Below are 22,066 nucleotides of genomic sequence, written 5' to 3'. Positions count from 1 at the left end.
AACATGTCCCCATGATATAACCACGCAAGCGCTGTGGTACGTATGTATAACACATGCCGCCTTGCTGTCGCCGGGACCTTTTTCTGCAGCATGTTTTGACCCCCTTTCCCCAGCATACATACGCTGTGACAGGCAAAAAAAGCTGTACAGCCAGCCGGCAACCCGCGACTTGGTTACGTCGAAAACTTGACCCTCCTCACTCACAATTGCAACCCCTCATCATCCTCCTCCTCCTGCAGACACAGAGAATCCAGGCTCAGCCTCCTCCCCAACCCCATCCTCAACCCCATCCCCCCGTCCACCCGCATCTCCCACGTCCTGCGCACGGCGGTCCAGTAGACCGCCCCGTTCACCGCGCCCTTTGCATGCGCGCAGTGCCCGGTCCGCTTGAACCGGACCACCAGGCTTCCCACCCCAGGACCACCACCACCCCCCTTCTCCTCCTCCTCTAGCCCAGCAGCAGCAGCAGCATCAACGGAAAAAGAAGAAGACGAAGAAGAAGCAGGTCTCGCCGCTGCGCTCTCGACGGCGTGCCGGTGGACGTCCCGCCACCAGACGACCTCGTCCGCCTCGCCGAACAGGTACGCGCGCGCGATGCGGTGCAGGTCCCACAGCGCGGGATCGTTGAGCGCCCGGCGCGTCTCGGCGATCAGGTCATGGTCGTGGTCGTGGTCGTGGTGGTGTTGTTGTTGGCGGTGGTCGTTGCTCTTCTTCTTCCCCCCCCTGCTCCCGTCCCCGTCCCCGTCCTCGGAGGATGAGGATGAGGAGCCGCCGCGACCGCTGCCGCGATCACGACGACGGCGCCTCAGCACCGCCGACACGCCCACCAGACCGGCGGCGACCCCGCGCGCCACGAGCCGGGGCGTCCCCGGGGGCAGGGCGCGCGCGACGCCGTTGGCCAGCCGCGTCAGCGATGCTGATGTCCCCGGCGTCGAGTCCAGGATCAGCGCGTGCACGGGCAGCTTACGACCATGATTCTTCTTCTTCTTCTTCTTCTTCCTCTGTTTCTTATTAATATTGTTGTTACGCGGTGGTGCCCCCGCTGCTGCTGCTGCTCCTGCTCTTGCTGCCGCAACTTCTGCGGCGGCGGCTGTGGCTGTCGAGAGGTACGCGCGCGCCAGCAGGACGGCCTTGTGCGCGCCCCCCTCGGAGAAGGCGTGCAGGAGGAGGGAGGAGAAGCGGGGTCTCGTCGGGCTGGTGGTGTTGGCGCTGACGGTGGTGACTTGGAGGGGTGCTGGTGGTGGTTGGTAAGGATGGCCGGTCACGTAATGGTACGGCTGGGACGGGAAGGCCGACGAGAAAGGGGAGGAGGAGGAGGAGGAGGAGGAGGCCGTGCGAGCCGGGTAGGGGGCGCCGGCGGCGGGTTCCTCGGAGAGCAGGTAGGCGACGGCCGGGGCCAGCGCTTTGAGCTTCTGTTTGGTGGAGCGCAGCACCAGGTCCGAGACGGCGGTGGTGATGAGCAGGATGGGCACGCCCGGGTAGAGTGCGTTGTAGGCGGACGTGTACTTGGCGACGTGCTTGGCCGCCGCGCCCGTCCAGGAGGTGATGACGATGAGGTCGGGCGGAGCAGTGTCGGGCCTCCGGCTGCTCGGTTGCGCGGCCGGGCCCAGGGGGAGACAAAAGGAGGAGCCAGAGAACATCGCCTCGCCGCCGCCGCCGCCGCCGCCGGCGGAGTAACCGTCCCCGGTCAGTCGCGCATCTTGCACGTAGATCGAAGGCGCCAGGCATATGAAGCCCGGGATGGTGAAGCCCGAGGGTTCTTTCCCCATTCTGGATGTTTATTTGTATGAGGCGACGACCAGCAATCAGCGACAAAGACTAATTAAGTCCGGGAGAATGAATGTACTGCGCAACAGCGCCGTTAAGCGGTACCGATCAGCGTCTCAGAGATGATGACTTGTTCTGTTGATGTTATAATTCTTTACGTTTCTCCTTTCCGGCTTATTGTGTCGACGTCCCTGTTCGTTTGGGCTGTGAATATGAATAACAAGATGAAATGTTGCTAGGTCCGGTTGGGGGGAGGGGGGGGAGCACCGGGAAACTTCGTATGATTCGTTGAGCTTTCACAGAATTAACTAGGTTGGAAGCAAATAAGCAAAAGCAAATGTTCACACCTATCCGGCCATCCGTGAGTGTACCTTCCGATGTCTATTATTGTCACCTTGGCTACCATGACCACACCACTCTCTACCCCTTGAAAGAGATTCTGTTGGCTGTTAGGGCCCGAGCAGGGCGACCACTTGCGATGGGGCTCTTTCCTGGCCCTTCAGCCCAAGCTTTCGGGCCAACAGCGAAGTCGGGGGGGAGGGGGGTTTCCCTCCATCGGACAGAGCGACTGATTGATTAGCTGTGCGGTGGAAGCTCATGAGATTCAGCAAAGCGGTCCCGGGATGGCGCAGTCCAATGCCGGCCAGCCACACCCGCCGGGCCGCATGCAAATGGCCTGCGGAAGCTTTGGTAGGAGGTGGGAGGGAACGAACAGGTACTTTGTCTGCCATGGGTTGGATGTAATTGCCTATGTACTGTACTGTACTCCATACCCGCATTGTTAATAGTAGGTGCATTTAGAGGCCGGAAAAGCGACGATGGATACGATCAAACCAAACAGAGTTGTTTAATCGCCTAATGTTGCTGTTGGCTGTGGTCGCTGGGTAAGGTAAATATAGGCGAAGCAGTGACAATGCGAGCGTGGAGGCGGGAGCAACAAGGATACGGTTAGGCAGCATAAGAAAAGGGGAAAAAAACAAGGAAAAAAAGAAGAAAAAAAGAAGGAACAAAAGTGGCTTATCTGCTTTTCACGAGGCCTTCTCCCTGAGTTACGCAAAGTTCTCACACAGTGTTCCCATTTGGTAGGTGAGTAATAAACGCTGTCGCATGATGAGCACGCCCCTAGAGATCAAATGATTGAGGCAGACCCTAGGGGAGGAACAAAAAAATGACAAGGCACCCAAGTACCAACTGTTTACCTACAGAGCCTCTCCACTTATTATTATTTGTTGTAGTTACATACACGATATGCCGTCCTTGCATGTCTAGAACTTAGTTAATTGCTCTGGGCACATGCGCTGCATAAATACATACAGAGTAATAGATGAGATGCCTGAGAGGTGGGGGCTATAAATCCGGAGAGCTTGCTGCTGCTGACGTCGAAGTTGCAGTGCAGATCTGCCTCGGCTCACGCGCTTCGTGACCCGGTCTTTAGGTATTTACGTATTACTGCGGATCGGACTCGCACCTGGCGCTTACTACTACGGTGCCGATGGTGCGGGCGCTCGGGCTGTCCGTGGTCAAGCGGTGGGTAAGAGATAAGGTAGGCAAGCTAAGTAAAGCTGACGGGTGTGTGGCCCTCCATGTTAATTATGTCGCAAAAGGATACGTACGGTAGGTGCAATATCGTAGTAGTATGTAAGGTAGGTAGGTATGCGCTCTGCAGGCCGGTCTGTTCTTCAGATGGAAAGAGGCATGCAGCACGGGGTCACGGTCGCGGCGAGGCCGATGCTCGCATGCAGCAAGCACCACTGCAAAATTAACAGGCGCACCAAACGCACCAGATGGGCGCAGTTCAGATGACTATGTGTTTCACAACCAGCCCTGTGCGGCGCGACTGACCAGCTAGGTAGTCCTCATCCAAAACTGCCCTAGTCGTGGCAGTGCTCCGGCAGTTGGTGATCCAGCTCTCGATCTCTCCGCGGTGGATCAGTAACCGCGCAGGATGACATCGTCACCTCATTTAGCGCTTCGAAGGGCTGCTGCAAGCGGGCAAAAAAAAAAAAATAAGAGTGCTCGGCGAAGGGGTCTGTGAAAGGTTCCCCAGAGTGGTGTCCCTCCCGATTTGGTAGCTGTGGAAACAAGTAAGTCAGGTACGGAGCTAATTATAGACTCGAAATCGAGTGTGCATCCAATTACGCACTACACATACTCTGCACATACCTTTCGACTGACTTGTAGTTACCTAGTGATCATGGATGTGCTCGACGAACCACGTAAAGACATGTGATGTGTTCGTGGTCTCGATGCCCGCAGTTTTCCGAGCACGGCCGGAATGCCCGTTTTTGGCAGGAATGAGTGGTATGATCTCGGGCTCTGCTTAGTAGATAATTAGAGCACATCTTCGTACTTGTAGCTGAGCTTAGATGGAGTGTAGCCTTGACGGCACAGCCAACAAAAGAAGCGGGTTGGGGGCCGCAGCAATGCAGACATGCAGAACGGACCCTCCCGGCTTTGCGCCTGGCCCCACGTCCTCTCCTCTGTTCGGCCAGTGAGAACTGCGCCCCGACCATACTCCCATACCTGAGCCTAGTGAGTGGTTCGAGAGCCGTGAGAGGCCGTGAGAGGCCGTCTTGGATGCGTTGAGGCCCCTTCGAACATATGTATGACCATGATAAGCATGATGACTTGACTTGCGCTCGGAGAGACCGTGACGCCGCCCCTTTGTTGACTTCCGCTTGCTACTCCTTTCCCCCAAAGACACGCCGCCGACGACGGAATCGAGTCATACCGTCTTCCCCGTCTCCGCCATCGTTCGTTGGTTGTTGCCGCCCCTTCCACCGCAGGCCCTTTCCTGCTGTCCTGCTGATCCTGTCGTATTGTGCTCATCCCCGGTCGTCCTTCTGCTTTGCTCTGGTCATTCGCTCAGACTTCGGAAGGGAGGGGGGCAGACGGAAAACAAACAGCGCAAGACCTCTCGAAGGGTCCGGCCCAAAATCAAAACAAAACAAAAAAAATGGCCTCATCACACCAAGTGTATCCCGTCATGGGGCGGGTCGAAGGCTCGACAAGCGCTCTCAGTGTTCACTTGGAGCAGGGACTGCTACCCGAGGAGGTCGAGTGGAAGCCGGGGAAGAAGGAGTACGCCGTCATGATCACTCTCGCCATCATCTCCCTGATGGTCGCCCTGGATGCCACGATCCTCGTCTCTGTCCTACCTGTGAGTTGCCAGGCGCCCGAGGGACCTACCTCCCTACCTTCCTTCCCTACCTTCCTACCTTAGCCCCAAGCCGGGGCCCCCATCAATCAAATTCATCGTCGACCTGGACGTCAAAGGCTGACCGTTTTGGGGGGGGGGGGTTCCGATTATTAGACACTTGCTGTTGACCTGGGGGGCAGCGCCAGCGACGCCTTCTGGGCGGGCACCTCGTATCTGCTGTCGTGCGCCGTGTGCCAGCCGTTCATCGCCGCCCTCTCGGACATCTTTGGCCGCAAGGAGATGCTCTTCGCGTCCATATGTTTCTTCACCCTGGGCACGATCCTCTGCGCGCCCGTGGCCAAGAACTTCACCGTCTTCTTCGTCGGCCGTTCCATCCAGGGCATCGGCGGCGGCGGCATCATCACCATGGGCCAGGTCATCTTCGCCGACATCGTCCCCCTGCGCCAGAGGCCAAAGTACTTCTCCCTCGTCCTCGCCGCCTGGGCCCTCGGCAGCGTCCTCGGGCCCCTGATCGGGGGTCTGTTTGTCGAGCATGCCATCTGGGCCTGGTGCTTTTACATCAACGTAGGTGCTCATAGCGTTGGTTTATCTATTATCTGCCCGGTATGTAATTATTGTATGTAATTATTTTGCTTGCTGACCGACCTACGCGTGCTGCTTAATTAGTTCCCCTTTTGTGGCATAGGCCTCGTCCTGGTGCCCATCTACGTCAAACTCACCACCGCCAAGACCTCGCTGGGCTCGAAGCTCGGCCGCGTCGACTGGGTTGGCGGCTTCTTCTTCATTGGCGGTCTTACCAGCTTCTTAGTGGGCATCTCATGGGGCGGCATTCAGTACGAGTGGAAGAGCGTCCAGTCCGTCACTCCCATTGTGGCGGGCGTCGCCGGCGTCGCCATCGCTGTCATCTGGGAGATCTACGGGGCCCAGGAGCCGTTCCTCCGCCCTTCCCTTTTCCACACGCCATCCGCGCTGGCCACATATGCCTGCGCCTTATTTCAAGGCTTCATTGTATGCCCGCCTGAAAATCCCCCCCCTCCCCCTCCCCCTCCCCCCCCCCCCCCCGGCGGCGGTGATGTGTCAGAGCGTCTGCTGACGAGACGTTGATTTTTTTTGCCTAAACTAATTATTGATTGGATCCAGCTCTTTTGTGCGCTCTACTACATTCCATTCTATTTCGCCGCGGTCAAGTTTGAAGCCCCGACCCAGTCGGGCTTGGACATCTTTCCGGTTTCCTGCCTGCTTCTCCCGGGGAGCATCGTCATCTCGCTGCTGACGACCCGGACCGGGCGCTACCGATGGGCCATCTGGAGCGGCTGGGTGGTCACGGCCATCGGGTGCGGCCTCCTCGTGCTTCTCGACGACGACACCAAGACGCCGGTCTGGGCCGTCATCCTCGCCATCTTCGGCATCGGCCACGGCATGCTCCTCACCAGCGTCAATGTCGGGATCCAGGCCGTGAGCCGGGTTGAGGACGCCGGCCGCGCGGCCGCCATGTACGCCTTCATGCGCACCCTGGGCATGTCGATCGGCGTGGCCGTCGGAGGCACCGTGTTCCAGAACGTCATGATCAACAAGCTCAAAGAGCTCGGCCTGCCCGCGAGCATCGCACATGATTCCGAGGCCTTTGTCCAAACGCTGGCACGCATGGGTCCGCAGGACCCCAAGCGCATCGCCTCGATACAAGCGTGTAAGTCTCCATGTACCCCCTGTCCGAAGACCTCAGGGGAGGGACGAGTGTTTTAAATCACTGACTCGATTGTTTCAGATCTTGCGGGCTTTCACGGCGTCTACTGGACCATTACCGGGGCAGCCATCGCCTCCTTCTTCATCAGCCTAGTAATCAAGCGGCACAGCATGGATAAGCTCCTCGAGTCCAACTTCGCCTTCGAGGGCGAGCGGCCGCGTGCTGCTGCCACCCCGGGAAACAGGACCGCGGCGTATTTACCCGCCGATACCGCCAGGTCATCCCCGGACATGACGTCTGTGGGGGGCCAGCTGCCCTCCATCATGAAGAGCTCGCCGTTTGCCAGCCGGACGCCGTCGGATCCCGAGCTGGGCAGCGGGTCGTCCGCCCTCCGCCACTCCGAGTACTCGCACGTGTTGTCGCGCGGGAGCGGCACCGGGAGCAGCGAGGAGGAACTCCATGGGGCAATGGGGGAGGGTACAATGGAGGAGGAGGAGGAGGAGGAGGCCATTGTGGCCTACTACGTCCAGCCCGGAGGCAAGATCGTGCCGGTGGAGATACTCCCGGACGACCGGCCGAGCTCCGAGACGGCGTCGATACGCGAGGTCGCAGCAAATGGGCAAGAGCTCCGGTGTGCGGGCGCTGCTGTCGTCGGAAGTAATGATATTAGTATCGACCATGGGCAAGGTGGGCGCCAGGAGTCGTGGACCCAGCAAGGATGGGAGACCAGTCCGCTAATAATCACCAGCAGATATTACGACGACAGGTATTCCGGCCATAACATGTGACGTCGTCATCGCGGAACCGACACCGGCACTGCTACTACCAAGCAGGTGAACGATAGTGCCGTCGGGGGAGGTGAGGAGCATCGTAGATAACGCACGTATGTACATACATACTTAGGTACCCATCGGTTTCAGCACATCATCACGCATCGTCTGGGCGTTTGGCCGGAGTTGAACTAATTGGTTTTTTTTTTTCCAAATCTTTTTTTGTCCATATATTCTACGAGTATCTAGGTTCATGTATAGGTACTTTTTGCACTCAGTGTTATGGGAAAGTTACAATTAGGACTGAGATACTAGGTAATTAATGAATGGGCTGGCTGTTTGGGTCCTGTATGTACTACTTCCGTCAAGACACTGTTCACTTGGCCGTTTACAGCAGTTCTGTTGACCCGCGCTATCATGAAGCTAAGCACCGTTTTGGTATCCTAGGTGTAAGTAACCCAAGAGTGGCCGTTTGTGCCACAAACTTGCTCAGTCTCGCGCAATGCGGGAGCGCGGAGAGGGTTGCAGTGCATATCAAGAGCGGCGAGACCGTCGCTTCGGAGGGATACACGACGCTGAATATATTGATTCTCTGCAACCCACCACCGTTTCTATTGCAGCACAAGCCCGGTTTCAATGCACTAATTAATGACCAAAATTAGCCACTTGCGCGCTCCACACAATCGTCGGATCTTCATGTCAAATGAAGTAACGACCCCGATATCAGGTTCTTCTTGTTGCATAGCTGAAAGCTGCACGATTGCAGCTCTTGAAGGGAAAGCAGCCCGATGATATCCTGCACACACCTACCTTGCGTATCCCGTCTACAGGATTGCATCAGGTTCGATACTTCGGCCGGAGGAAAATCAGATGAATAGGAAACAAAATATAAAAAAATAGCCAAGAAAGGTAAGGAAGGCAGAAGAGCGAGATCCTAAAGCGGGCGGGTTCGGCAGCACCTCGGCGCTGCTCACGCCAGCCGCGTCGTTGATCGATTACTACGATGAGAGGCTTTTTTCGCCTTTTTGATACACAGTCTTTAGTCTCCAGGATCGGATTGTACTCGTCTGGGCTGGGAAGAGGGAGGGATGTGGGCCGGCGTCCGCGTGTCTCGATGGCCCCGGGCCCCGGAGGCCATGGTGGGGCCGCCGGCAGTCCCTCCGAGTTTCGGGCGGGTTGATTTGGTTAGTTACAGCCAACCAGCGTTCAGCATGCCATCCCGCCACAAAGGAAAAGGGAAGGTGGCCTGTGCTGTCCCTGGGGATGTCGGGTAGGTTAGGACGTTGTTCCCGAGACAGTCTGATTTTAGGTACAGTAATCCGTGCAGGATTTGTTGTTCTCTACTAACGTAGGCACTCGAGTTCGGGAACCTTGCTAAGTGCTCTCGTCCCTGCTTTATAGACTACTTTGACAGTTAACTACCTTATATCTGTAAGCTGCTAAGTATGTCTTTTGACATCTCAGAAGACGTATTGGCTGTCTCAAATGTCTTTTTCCCCCATATCCATTGTCCTGCTCGGAGAAATATGAGTAGAAGTTGGTGAGAATAGGGAGAACCTATGTTTGCCCAATCCTGATATGACTGACAGCAATAGACTGTCGTGTCCCTCGAAGAGGCCTGTCAGAATAAGAACAACCATAACAACAAAAAGATGGGCCACAGCATAGGTTCCCTCTGTCCTTTCAATTTTAATTCAGACGATGTTTGCTGACAATTACGCCACCGCACAAGAAAATGCTTCAATGTCGGTTGTATGGCCTGGTCTGTCAGCGATGGCCTGGCAATACACTCGTATCGCCATTGGGCCATTATTCTGAGATCGAATCGCTAGTGGCGCTGCTTCCGCTGTCGCTGTTTGCCTGGCGACTTTGTCTGGGGACGCTAGGTATATAGCGGGCAACGATGAGCGGCTCGAGATGCGCAGAGTATGGGATCCTGCAATGTAGCTTACCACCCCGGTGCCTGCACTCGAGGTTCTGGCAAATGTGGCCGCGGCTGCACCCTTCCAGCCTGCACTCGCCCCGACGCGGGCACGGCTGGGACCGAGCCAGGCGGACAAGAGCCGGAAGCAAGTCCTGGTCCAGGGTCTCGTGATCGTATTCACATCGGTCGCCGGCCTCGCAGAACCCTTGCAGGTGGAACCGGTTGCATATCCGCCTCTTGTTTACGCGGGTCTTTAGGCGGTTTATAACACCAGCGCTAGCAAAGGGCAGGCGGGGGTCGATGCGGTGGTTGTTTTCGTTAACCATGACACAACCATCGGGTATTTCCTCCTCTATTGGCAGCTTGGATAGCTGCAAATCTAGCGATGCCGCCGAGTTTTCCAGCTTTTTTGGACTATGTGACGAGGGCTGATCCGTGGATTGCTTGGTGTTCTGCGGCTCGGTTGTGGGGCTAACATGTAGCATCCTGCACGATTTGCCATATCGGCACTTCCCCATCGAGAAGAAGAGACAAGCTTTCTTTTGCTCTTGGTCGGCCGTAGAAGTCGCCGAGGACTTAGTGGGTGACTTCGGTGGCAGCGATGGCACTGAAACCGTTCTGCTTGCACCCCCGAGGTTGCTATTATCTTGGGGGTGTGCGGCCGACCCGTCGATCGGAGAATGCCGGAAGACATTGCGGAACTCCTCGATGCCCATGCCTAGCTTGCCGAATTCGTCGTGAAAGAGGTTACCGGGAGTATTAACAAGAGTAAACTTGGAGCTGTTGCCCATAAATGGCATAAGTTCGGAAACATAACCGACGTCGTGGCAGGCCGCAAAGTATATGTGTTTGCACTGGCTGTTATCGGCATAGAGCCGCAGGAGGGCACGTATCTTGAAGTCGACGTTCTCCTTTAGCTGGCCGGCATCGACAAAGTCGGTTAATCCATATGAGCGGTTGAAGCTAGCGATGAAGGGGGCGAGTGACCGGCTATCGGAGCTAACCACCCCGGTTTTGGCGAGAGCTTTGGATAGGCCAAGGACGTTGGCGTAGATTCGCACCATGATTTGGCAGTGCTCGAGGCCCTTCCGACGCAGACTTGCCTTGACCTCGTCGTTGAGCATCTGAGCAGCGAGACTTCCGCCCTCGGCTCGCTGACTAAGTAAGGTGTCGTTGAAGACATAGCCATCGCCATCAATGAGAACCAGCACGAACGGGTTGCGCTCCTGGTCTTTGGCCATCTGCTTATACTTTTCCCTCGCCTCGCGTTCCTCCTCGTAGTCGCTCTTGAGTCGCTTGTACTCCTCGATCAGGACGGAGTATTGGTCGAGAAGCCGGGAGAGGGTGTCGCTTCTCTTGAACTCAGCGAGCTGGCCGGCGGCCCGCTCGATCTCTTGATCGCTTAGCATGGCGCGATAGTACGGCGCTGCGAGGCATCCTATCGCCTGTCAGTTATGGCACAAGCATCACCGATCACCGATGGAAAACATACCAACCGGTCGCTAAAACAATGGAGAAATAATAGGTTGTAGTCGCAGCGGCCCGTCCGGGCAAGGCTAGTCAACGAGCGCACCATAAGCAGGAAGGACCGAGAAAAAACTGGTCCTGGGCATTTTGGTGTTGCTGGCAGGATCGAAGCTGTGGACCCCAAACACCCCTGTTCCCCAGAGACCCACAGGGGACCGATATGCGCTGGCGAATAAATGCTCTCTGTACTCCGTACTTCGTACAGTACATCCAGTACAGTACTGTACTGTACATGTACACTAAGAGCCGGATCGCCCTAGCGGGTAGGCGGCCAGAGATGATTAACGAAGCAGTGTGTGCGAGACGCCCACGGGGGTGAACAAGAGACTAAAAAAAAAAAAGAAAAAAAAGAAAAGAAAAAAAAAGAAAAGAAAAAAAGAAAAGAAAAAAAAGAAAAGAAAAAAAAAAAGAAAAGAAAAAAAAGAGAAGAGGAAGCAAACCAGGTATACACACACCTGGTTGAATACGGGTGAGACAAGAACAGCGTTAATAGAGACTGAGATGAAGCCAAACAAAAAAGCAGCAAGCAAGCCATATTAATAATCTATAAACCTCCCCGGAACCACGATCCCATTCCATGTCTCCAGAAAAAGTGTCAACTCCAGCAGGAACACAACAACCTGTTCGCCTCAACTATTGACGCTTATCACAAGCCCCCGAGAACGCCGTCAACCACATCCCCCAACATTCTTAGCCCATAAAATTTAGCGACGTTTCTGTACACACCCAGTCGCTTCATCACCTCTCCCCTGCTCACGCTCTCCTTCCACTCCCCGCTGCACGTGCAATGCTCCATGAACTCGTTGACCCTCAGGGCGCCACACCGGGCGCACTTGAGGTCCTGCGTCGTCCACTGCACCACGAGCCCCTCCACCTCCCCCAGCAGCCGCTCCTCGACCTCGTTCCGGTCATACTCGGTCTCGCAGAATAGGCACCGCCAGCTCCAGTCCCCTGCGGCACCACCTCCAGCACCACCTCCTCCTCCCTCAGAGCTCGGAGGTGGAGGAAGCAGGTCCTCGTCGCGGCACAAGTCCAGGTCGCGCGCCATGGTGCAGTTGTCGCAGCTCAGCTGCGCCAGCCGGAGCGACTCGGACGGGTTCTGGAACGTGCCCTCCTTGGAAAACTCGCGCACGTCGAAGAGGGCGAGCAGTTCCTTGCGGAGCAGGCGGGCTTCGAGCGTTATGTTCTTGTCGAGGGACAGAACCTGCATAAGGGACTTGACCAATTCGAGGACAGGATTTGCAGAGGCTGTGGGGTGGTTGTTGTTGTTGTTGCCGTTGGTGGTGTTTGTGATCAGGCTGGATTGAGGCGTGAGGTGTGCGAGGTGGGAGCCTGGGAGGGAGGGAAAGGTGTAATCCGCTGCGAGCTCCGGATGAAGGAGTTCGCGTTTCTGAGTGGCGACGAGTGAAGCAATCTCTTTCTTGAGCGGCTTCTCAAAAGCTTTACCAAGGATGATCTGGCCAGGGGCATCCTCGGCGAGGCCGGCGTTGCCGTTGCGGATAGGGAGTTGGGTTAGGCGCGGGGTGGCAGTGGGATCGCTTCCAGTCGCTGGCCGCTTGATGCTGTGCATGAGTTCGATGAATTCCACGACCCAGTCGCGGAAGGTTGGCTGCAGCCGGACCGGGAGGAAAGTTGCCATTTGCCAATGCATAATCATCTGAAGGTCTTGCTCGTCCTTCTCGACGACCTGTTGGCACGCCTTGCCACCGTAATTGAACTCGTCATACCACACGAGGTAGTCCCAGTACTCCTTGATCTCGAGATCAATGAAGTGGAAGAGGGGCTTTCCCTTGATGCTCTTAAGAATGTACTGTGCGTAGGCGTAGGCGTTACCGACCTCAGACTTGGTGGTTTGCAGGAGTAGACGGTTAGGGCTGGCGTAGATAACGTTCGACCCAACCTTGCGGAAGTCCGCCATGAGCTGAAGTAGGGCCTTTCGGCTCATCATTTGCACATAATAGTGCAGGGCGCGGTCGTACAGGCAGGATGCCGGAGACTCGACCCAGCGAACCAGGTGCTGCACCATGACATCGGCCATTGTCGAGCCCTTGCAAGCCTCGGCCCACCAGGATTTGACCATCTCCCGCAGAACTAGCACGCCGGCGTTGGCGAACGCATTATCCGCAAACAAGCCTTCGTTCCCATCTCCCGCCCCGTCAGCTGCTGGGTTGAACGAGATGCTGTCAGCCCCCTCGAGCTCGTTGATGAGAGATGAGGTTAGAATGGTGTTGATGGCTAAGTTCCTGACTTCGAGATCGATGCAGACGGAGGCAAATGTGCCAGGGTTGTTGACCGATGGCATCTGGACTCGTTCGAGAGGCCCCGCCACATCGTCTTTCTCATATCCGGCATGGTCAGGCCGCGGGCTATCCGACCACCACAGCACGACGTTGTTGGCTTGTAAGCGGCGGGCGTAGGCTACGTCAATCAGGAACCGAGGGTCATCACGCTCCAAGTTGCACAGCGGCACGTCCCCGTACTTGGCTAAGGCCGTCAAATGGTTGATCCAGGACCCAAGGCTCAGGTAGTGGTTCACCAGACGACGAGCCACTACCGTCTGCCAACCTAGAGGCGGCAGGGCGCCGTCAGCCGGGTCGTAGCGCAGCGGCAAGACGGGGAACTCTCCCAAGATTGGTATGTCGTGCACAAGGAGGTTCCGCTGGGAGGATTGTATCACCATCAGGGTCGGCCCTGACTCCTCCTTCTTCATCTTTTTGACGACATCGCCGACCTCGAGGAATGCTTTTCGGCGTGTAGTGACCTGGGTGACCTTGAATGACAGCTTCTCCTGGTACGAGAAACACTCCTGCCAGGAAGAATCCTCAGGTTCCTCGCGATTCCTGCGGGCGAGGAAGTCTGAGTAGAGCTTGCTAATGTTCGGGAGATCTTGACCGCCATCCTTGCTCCTCTGCTGAATGATGACGTACGCCTTGTCGCTCGTTGTCGAAAACAGACCGAAGATCTGGCGTTCACCTGCACTGATGTGGGAGAGGTAAATGTACGACATGCGGGCGCCCTCAAGGTAGGGATTAGGCTTTGTCGGCCTTGTCAGACTAGACAGATCGAAACCATGATCAAGACCCTTTCCGAGCACGCCGGGTTGACTCTGATCGACGGTGCAGCGGTTCCCGAGCTGCAAGACGGCCCGAAGATTCAGCGGAAGCTGTTTCTCATAGACACCTTCGACACTGGGGTGGTTGAAGAGAAGCGAGAACTTCTCCGACTCGGCGTAATAGATTGCTTCTGGCACGGTGAGCTTGAACAAGTGCACAGACGAGTGGCCGTTGGGCAACGTGTGGTGAACCTGCTCGACTTGGCAGCCCTCGACCTCAATATCCGGCAGTTCTTGACTCTTGAGGTTGAGGAAGACTTGGCGGGGCACATTGATCCTGACGGAGTGAATCTTGCTGTCGATCAGAACGTGGGCAAGAACGATTCCGGGGCTGTCGGTTGCCCGAAGCTGGAGCAGTTGCCACGTATTCCTAAACGTCATCTCTGCTTGATTTCGGAACGTCTGCTGGATACTGCTCTGGATGTTGCTGCGCCTGTCGCCGAAGAGATGCCTCCGCCGTGCCCGTGCTTGTTTCTGCAGTTTCCACTTCAGTTTCTGGTATTCCAAGAACGCCGGATAATCTTCGCTGGGTGAAGGCATTTTCTTGGGGAGCGTCGCAAAAGGGTCCTGGGTTTCGGCTGGCTCGGGGGACTTCCGTTTCTGAGCCACCGGTGCCTTCTGAGAAGCAGAGATGGCAGAACTGATGGTCTTGGGCTTCAGAAGCTGTCCGATGTCTTCAACGTCTCCCATGAGGTTAGTGCTAGAGAGCGAAATCTCCTCCAGAGGACCGCCTTTGGTGGTTGACCCAAAGATATCAGTGAGCTTCTTCTGCTTCATCTTGTCGTCCTTGAGGTTGATTCGGCGCTGTAGCCAGTCGGGGTGCGGCACACGCGGAACAGGGTTGCGCACTTTTTGTAAAGCGGCGGGGATAGTGATGAGCTTCTGAATGACTGAACCAAGACGCTCGAGATAGTAATCCCAGTCGAGCAGTGCTCGAGGGTCCGTGTCGGCAGGTTCCTCCTTCAGCCATTTCTTCAGATACAAGCGCTTCGTTTCCTCCTCGGCAGAGAAGATAGCGACGGGGACGGCACGCTCAGTGACAGGGGCACCCTTTGGCCTTGCACAAATAATGAACTTGCAGTTCAGGCCCTTGTCTTTGACCATGCCCTCGCCCAAGAAGTCCGCCAAGCGTTTGGCGGTTGTGATGGACGTCGACTTCTGGCCGCTGTATTCCTCAAGTGTCTTGGTCATGCTGCGGTTCTCCGAAATGAGCTCCATGAGCTCTTCGTCAGCCAGGGTCGAGCCCTTGTTGTGGAGCACATCCAACCATCGGTTGGCAACCTTGGCGACGGCAGCATAGCACTCGGCCAAGGTCGTGCCCTCCAAGAAGAACTTGAAGATTTGCTGCTGGAAGATCTTGATGAGTTTGAGCTCGCCTCTTCGCTTCACCTCGAATCCCTTCAACTCAGCCAAGGTGCCATCTTCGTTGAAGACGGCATACCTCTTCTTCAAATTCTTGTCTTCCTCCTTCGAGGTGGGAAGAATCATGGCCTTGTATGGGCCGTCGACCTCGAAGAAGATGGAGTTATCGCTGTGAGTTTCGTACTTGAAGGTCTTGGGGTCAACCAGGGTCTGATACTGGTGGTTGGTGAACCTCGCGTGGACCAGATGGTTCAACATGACGCAAGGGTACGAGATGGCGAGTTTCTTGCCATTCTTGAGCTTGAAGGCAAAGTTCTCCGGGAACGTGGCCGGCAGCATGCACCAGATGCCATCCGTGTCCAGCTCAAGTGGGCGGCCCAGTCGCTCCACCAGTGACCTGGCCAACTGGATGATGGTTGCTCCTGTAAGACACGTCACGCCCGCCATTTCCATGGAGTACCAACGGGAACCCTTTCGCATGACGTAGCCGTAGAAGGAGTTCAGAATGACCTTGTGCGCCAGCTGAAGTGAATCGAACAGGACGATCATCTTCTTGGCGTTTTCGATCTCTGAGGCGGATGCGCCCGAGCTTTTCAAGGCCTCTGTCTTGCCCTTCCACACCTTTGCTTTTCCCTTGTAGTCGTACCGGCGGTCGCGGAAGTCGCGGACCGTGTTGATGTAGAAGGGATTTTCCCGCTGGCAGATGATGGCTTCCCGGATGATGGTGGTGGAATCGCGGATTTTGTGATAGACCTTTTGGGAATACAGCTGCAATCTCTTCTTGATAAGATTGGCTTGCTCATCCTCGCTCAGATCCTGCCACGAGCGCATCGGACTATTCGCCGTTTTGCCTGGAAACTTCTCGTTTTCCAGGGCATGCCTGATCATGTTGTATTCGTCCCGTTTCGGGGGCAAGTACTCACCCCTCCACGCCCATGGTAGCCTCCTGTCGCAGGTTTTCCCCGGGCGGTTGAAGTCGCAAGCGGCGCAGTCAGATTCCGTGATCATGGAGTCGGGCTGCAGCCGGTTGGTCGTCATGATGTTGGGGTACATCGACGCGACATCAAGATGGTAGATGAGGGGCCGCTCGTGGCGGTTGGGCGTCTCTTTGAGGTCCCGAAGCTTCGCGGCAATCTGTTCCTTGACCTCTTCGTAGTTAACAACATCCTCCATGGACTTTTTCTCTTCCACCGTGATGCTGAAAGTCAGAGCCGCATCCAGATCGCGCAGAAGCTCGTCGACGGCCGCAGGATCAACAGCAAAGTTCACAGGGATATCTGACCGGAAGACGCCGGCCTCGATACTCTCGACATGCCCACCCACGTACGTCTCAGAGTCCAGCAGATGTCCATCCCAGAACGCCTCCTTCGGTGCCACGTGCTTGTTTGGCAAAACAATCTCGTTTTTGTAGGCCTGCACCATCAGCAGCATCTCGCAAAGCGTGCCCGTGCCTTTCCTCAAGGTGTCGTCGGGCCCAAGCGGCAAGATGGTGCACAAGGAGAAGATGAACGGATGGACATATTTCATGTACAGGTAATAGGTGGCGACGGCATCGGAGACTGAATACTCGGCGAGCGTTTGTGGTCGCTCGCTGGCGTAGGGCGTCATAAGTTCGGGGTCCAGCTCATCGGGGTCGTATCCTAGCTTGGCGACTGTCACGGCTTTGAGACCTCGGCTACCTTGAGGCAGATAACTGTCACGGTTGACCCAGTGGAAGCAGTCCATGTGCACACTGTAGTTGGACTTGTACTGGTCTTCGCTGTCCTTCTTCCACCCGATTTCGTGGTACATGTCGATACCATTAACGCTGGCGCGAGCCTCGACAAAAGCCCAGTCGAAGAAGTCACCGTTATAAGTGGCGATGACGGTCGGCCGTGCTTCTTTGACGTGGAGGAAGAAGCGCTCAATAACTGCCTTCTCATCGGGTTCATTGAAAATCATGAACGGCCCTGGATATTCTGGTTTTGGTGTGTATTCGAAGTCGTCGATGTCCTCCGAGACGACCTCGCGGTTCGTGATCAGGAACCCCTGGCCGTCGATCATGTAAGAAATCATCATGATCTGGTCCACAGCCGGATCAGGGAACTTCAACGGGGCCTTGCATGTCTCGATATCGAAGGCCATGACAACGGGATCTGCTGGTGCTAAGCGCTCCTCGTTGCGAGTAACAGTCGTGACGCCGTTCTTTGCTTCCACAAAGTACCAATTGCCCACACGAATGTCTGCCACTCGTCAGCCCATTTCTCGTGATCAGGATCGCTCGACGTACCCAAGTCTATCATTACTCTAACGTGGTATGGAACGTCATACTCTCTAATATCGACAATGAAGTCGCTCGCCTCCGCAAAAGATGCATTGTTTCGTCGGTCATCAGCTCGTGGGTCGTCATCAAAAAGATCGAAATTGCCGTTCGCCCTGTCTTCTCGTCAGCCCATGCTTTTTCTGTGCCTGCGAACAGAAACCTACGTTGCGACCTCGGCGTAAGTATCCATAGCATCCATCCCTTTTTTGTTTTTCTCCGCAATTGGCATGATATCCCTCCTGGCTGCCATCAAGTCTTGCACATTGTGAAACCTCAACTCAAGGAAAGTCCTCCGGTAGCCGAGAAGGTGGTTTGGCATTTTGAGGTCATCCTTCTCTACCCGCCTGATGTTCTTGATCACGCCGCCCCCAGGGACTCGTTTACACCACTCCTCGACTTCAGTTTCATGTCCCTTTCGACAGGCTATAAGGAAGTATGGGTCGTACTCGACCGTCGCTTTGAAGGTCGAACCGTCTTCCTCAATGAAGTAGCAGTCCAAAGCGGCCCTGCCACCGCCGCCGGGTACTCGGGGGTCGTCTATTGAGGTCGGCTGCACGTTAACGAGCCACCCTTCGCGTTTCCGTCCAGCGTCATAACGCGCAAAGCCCATGTTCTCGTCAATCTGGTGTGCCAATGCCGTCCGTTCCCACTTCTCGTCGATCGATGTCGCCTCTCCGCGGGCATTGGAAGTTGCAGCGAATGTCCGGGTTCGTGGGCCATGGTAGGCAACCTTGCCGCCGCGGCGGTATCCCTTCTGTGGCCGTCGTAAAGATGTATTGGGCATTGTCGCTGTGGGCGGGCAAAATCGCCCAAAACCTTATCGCGCTCGGCAGATCGTGGTCCCGCGCTCGCGGCGGGAAATGTCGCGACAATGTGCCAAAGAAAAGGATTTTGGAACAAGAAAAAAAACAATCCCCCGTTATGCACTAGCTTGCATTGAAACAACCACAAGCGAAGGGTGGCGTCCTAGATATGTGACTTGGGTGCCACGAATTGGGAACTGCTGCGGGTTAGCATGTGTTGTGTTGGCTGAGCCCTTAAACTTGCATGTCCGCAAACGCGTCAGAACCGCGACTAATCCACGCGACGACGCGACTGCCCGGCGGGGCACTGGAGCCAAGAATTATCTGCAGCGGACCGCTTGGGTGACACTGTATGTACGGAGTAGGCATGTACCCTAACCCTCCTATCTTATCGTGTCCTCGACGCGGTGACCTCAAAAGCTTGTGGTCGGTAAAGCACGGGCCGAACCGCGCAGTTTGATGGAGGCGGAATCGGATGAGCGCTTGGATCGCGGGGAAGGAAACAGAAAGTTGAAGCTCACAGAAGCACAAGGTAAGACTGTCGACATTTTGAGCACGTACAGCATTGCGCTGATTCAATCACTAACATGTAACTCCCCTAGACCCAGCAGAACACGGCTAATGCATAGAATCCCATCAAATTTCGACATTCCCCGAGAATAGCTGCCTATCTTTCAGCAGCTTGCGGAAGAGATAGCTCACACCCTCTACTACTCATTCTCTCCCTCCCCGCCATGTCAACACAACAACCATCCAGTCGGAGCCATGCGCCCGCGGACCCCAACCGGTCCTGGATCCAACAAACCGACGCGGCACCTCCTTCCACCTCCCAGCCTCCTCGCCCTCCCGTTCCACCACCAAACCCGCAACTCCAGCCCTCCCCGACCGACGGTCAACAGTCCCCCACCCGCCAGCCGACAATAGTCGACGCCATGCAGACGATAAAGCCGTCCGACTTCCTCACATTCCACCAGGCGCCCTGCGCCCGCACGGGCCTACTGACCGGCATTGGCGCCGGCGCCGCGGTCGGGGCGCTGCGCTGGATCTTGGGCCTGCCGGTGCCCCGGGCGGCGAACTGGGCGGTGGGGACGGGCGTTCTGGGGGCCATTGGGCAATATGAATACTGCCAGTTCCGGCGACACCAGGAGCGCGAGAAGGTGAAGCGGGTGGTGGAGGTGTACGCGGCCAAGCAGGCGCGGGAGAAGAAGGAGAAGGAGGAGCAGGAGAGGAGGGAGCGAGAGAAGGCGCTGGCCAAAGAGAGAGAGGAGGCGGAGAAGAGGAGGAGGTGGTGGCGGTTTTGGTGAAAGGGAGGCGCCGCTTGGGATACTATTGCAGGTGGTGGGAAAGAAAGAAAGGAGGTCATGCTATGGCTGTACAATACGAATGGCGCAAGATATCTCTGAGCGATGGTTCGGGGAGATTTCTAGCTTGGACTCTTGTATAAAAATACTTGGGGATGGTATAGAGTGTGGTGGCCTCAACGCGAATGTAACAAAATTTAAACTCCGTTGAATTGTTTCTGAGAACGGGGCCCTTCTGCTGGACGAAGACCCTTCACCCTATAACGCCCCGCATAACGCCGCGTGTGTTGAGAACTTCCCTGTCCTCGCCGACCCGAATCCCAAATACGCCCTTGCCCTGAACGCCATCCATAAGAAGACCAAGCACCGGATGGAACAGCCATTCCTCGGAGTGTCCTCGAACTGTCATACCAAGCAGTGTTCCACGAAAGCAAATCAGCAGTCATACTTCGTGATGGTGTTCCCTCCCAGCAAATAAAACGCCACGTCAAAACCGATAGACAAGCAAAAGCACCTCTGTCTCTCGCCCGGCCGCAAGCAAGAGACCAATATTCCCTTTACCCCCGAACGCCCCCCTACCTCTCAACACGTCAAACACCAATCAATTCAGGGCCGTCCATTTCCAGGAACCGCACCTTCCTCCTCTGTGCCTTGCCTTTCTTCCCGACCCCAGAGGCAGCAACGAGGTCCCCCGCCGCCGACCCCGCCGGCGCCGCCAACCCGCCCGCGGAGGCCAGGCTGTCGGCGACGGCGCCGCGCCGGCGCGCTGTGCGCTTGGCCCGGGACTCGCGCTCCTCCCGCTTCCTGTACTCGACGAGCTGCTGGCGGCGGCGCATGGCGCGCGCGTAGGCGATGGCGGGCGTCGGCTTGAAGCCGATGCCGTTGATGCCGGTGCCGTCGTCGTCCGAGTCGTCCGGGTCGTAGATGGTGATCTCGTCGTCGTGCCACGTGAGGGAGGCGCGGACGGGGTCGATGATGGTCGGGGATGCTGACGAAGATGAGGAGGAGGAGGAGGAGGAGGAGGAGGAGGAGGCAGATAACGCGTATCTGCTCGGAAAGGGGGGCGTCCCGGCTCTCCTCCTGCCGGGGGTGCGGTGTTTCTTGCTGCGCGGTCGGGGTCGAGGTTGGGGGCGGGAGGTGATGGTTGATGGAGGACTTGGTGGGGTCAGTGAAGGGGTAGAAGCTGAATTGCTCTCAACATCGTTGTTATTGTCATTGTCGTTGTCGTTGTCGTTGTCGTTGTCGTTGTCGTCGGCGCCGGTGTGGCCTATCGTCTCGGATTGTGAGACTACGGCGTCGTCGAGGGCAATGCAGATTGAGTTTTGGGAGAGCCGTCGGCCGCCATGACTGCCTCGCGGGATGAGGTCCGAATCAGTGGCCGCGAGGGAGTCGACATCTGGCATCTCAATGTCCGGAAGTTTAATCCGCTTTCGGGATCCTTCTTCGGCGTCGTCGTCCACGATCCCGCTCAGCTCCGCCAATGGAGCGCTAACACCCCCGCCCCCACCTCCTAACGCAAGGCCACGGAACCGGTGGGCCACCCGAGTGCGTGGACTGGCATTGCCGTCGTCCGCTTTGGAATTGATGTCAAATGTGAATTGCGTCGCAATGTTTAGTTTGAGCGCATCATCATTCAGCATCTCGCTGCGCTTCCGCTTGGGAGTCGTAAACGGCGAGTCGGCCATGGTGGCGGCCGCTGACTGCTGCGAAAGTGGTGGCGTGAATTGCAGTGCGTTGAATTGCAGCGTCGAATCCTCCCGGCAAGACGCACCCAGAAAAACGACGCAAGTTGTTGCTTGCTAATGGGAATAGAGACGGTTTCTGAGGCGACGAGGACGGAAATTATAAGAACGGGTGAAAGCAAGCTGCGAAAACGTGGCAGTCGAGCTAGAAGTCGGTGCAATCGGCGAAACCACGTCGCAGGTTTCCAAGCTGTTGTTCGGTAGTTCAGTACCCATAGCAAGTACGGAGTACTGGATGTACTGTGCCTCACGAATATAAAGGCACGTCCAGGAAAATACCCCAACAGCAACAAGCCAAATGAGCCGGCCCGGCCCCGCTCAGGTGTATTATGTACATACGAAGTACTCCGTACCGAGTATGTGTTTCGAGCAAATACCTCAGTAGGTACCTTACCTTCCATAGTGTATGTGCGAGGGACCCCACTGCGCTGCGGGACCTTAGGCAGTGGAGGCATGTCAGGTGGGACTTTTCAGCCCTGAGTTCAAGCTATGTGGGTCCCTGGAGAACCGCTGCTTGCGGTAACGGCCCAAAGGTGTGGACCCTGTCCCGCCAACACACGTCAGATGATGCCCTGTTTAGGTGCCTCTGTATGCACCTTCATCCGGCCGCCT

General features: G+C 56.3%; 6 protein-coding genes across 6 annotated transcripts; 2 read left to right on the top strand and 4 right to left on the bottom strand.

Moving 5' to 3' along the window:
• Positions 1–200: 200 nt before the first annotated feature.
• MYCTH_103620 (uncharacterized protein) lies at positions 201–1,769 on the bottom strand (the record flags this gene model as incomplete). The annotated part of the gene is made up of 3 exons (XM_003664923.1): positions 201–569; positions 813–962; positions 1,077–1,769. The coding sequence occupies 3 exons, from the start codon at positions 1,767–1,769 to the stop codon at positions 201–203; spliced, it is 1,212 nt and encodes a 403-aa protein (XP_003664971.1).
• A 2,984-nt stretch (positions 1,770–4,753) lies between these two features.
• MYCTH_54010 (uncharacterized protein) lies at positions 4,754–6,808 on the top strand (the record flags this gene model as incomplete). The annotated part of the gene is made up of 5 exons (XM_003664922.1): positions 4,754–4,927; positions 5,081–5,491; positions 5,594–5,935; positions 6,068–6,614; positions 6,693–6,808. Coding segments are annotated over 5 exons (1,590 nt in total), but the record flags the coding sequence as incomplete, so codon positions are not given.
• Positions 6,809–9,105: 2,297 nt separating this feature from the next.
• On the bottom strand, positions 9,106–10,929 carry MYCTH_2308212 (uncharacterized protein). Its single transcript, XM_003664921.1, has 2 exons — positions 10,798–10,929; positions 9,106–10,743 (listed from the first exon to the last, which is right to left on the bottom strand). Exon 2 carries the CDS (start codon positions 10,712–10,714, stop codon positions 9,191–9,193), a length of 1,524 nt encoding a protein of 507 aa, XP_003664969.1. The 5' UTR covers positions 10,715–10,743; positions 10,798–10,929; the 3' UTR covers positions 9,106–9,190.
• A 549-nt stretch (positions 10,930–11,478) lies between these two features.
• MYCTH_2139989 (uncharacterized protein) lies at positions 11,479–18,392 on the bottom strand (the record flags this gene model as incomplete). Its single annotated transcript, XM_003664920.1, has 3 exons — positions 11,479–17,528; positions 17,576–17,721; positions 17,773–18,392. The coding sequence occupies 3 exons, from the start codon at positions 18,390–18,392 to the stop codon at positions 11,479–11,481; spliced, it is 6,816 nt and encodes a 2,271-aa protein (XP_003664968.1).
• A 484-nt stretch (positions 18,393–18,876) lies between these two features.
• Positions 18,877–19,812, top strand: MYCTH_2308209 (uncharacterized protein). The gene is made up of 2 exons (XM_003664919.1): positions 18,877–18,943; positions 19,014–19,812. Exon 2 carries the CDS (start codon positions 19,146–19,148, stop codon positions 19,713–19,715), a length of 570 nt encoding a protein of 189 aa, XP_003664967.1. The 5' UTR covers positions 18,877–18,943; positions 19,014–19,145; the 3' UTR covers positions 19,716–19,812.
• A 490-nt stretch (positions 19,813–20,302) lies between these two features.
• On the bottom strand, positions 20,303–21,625 carry MYCTH_2144658 (uncharacterized protein; the record flags this gene model as incomplete). The annotated part of the gene is made up of 1 exon (XM_003664918.1): positions 20,303–21,625. The coding sequence occupies exon 1, from the start codon at positions 21,395–21,397 to the stop codon at positions 20,303–20,305; it is 1,095 nt and encodes a 364-aa protein (XP_003664966.1). The 5' UTR covers positions 21,398–21,625.
• Between the last annotated feature and the right edge of the window lie 441 nt (positions 21,626–22,066).

This window comes from Thermothelomyces thermophilus, chromosome 5 (genome assembly GCF_000226095.1).
Source record: "Thermothelomyces thermophilus ATCC 42464 chromosome 5, complete sequence".
In the NCBI taxonomy this organism is placed as follows: Eukaryota; Fungi; Ascomycota; class Sordariomycetes; order Sordariales; family Chaetomiaceae; genus Thermothelomyces; species Thermothelomyces thermophilus.
This window is presented reverse-complemented; position numbering and strand designations above follow the sequence as displayed.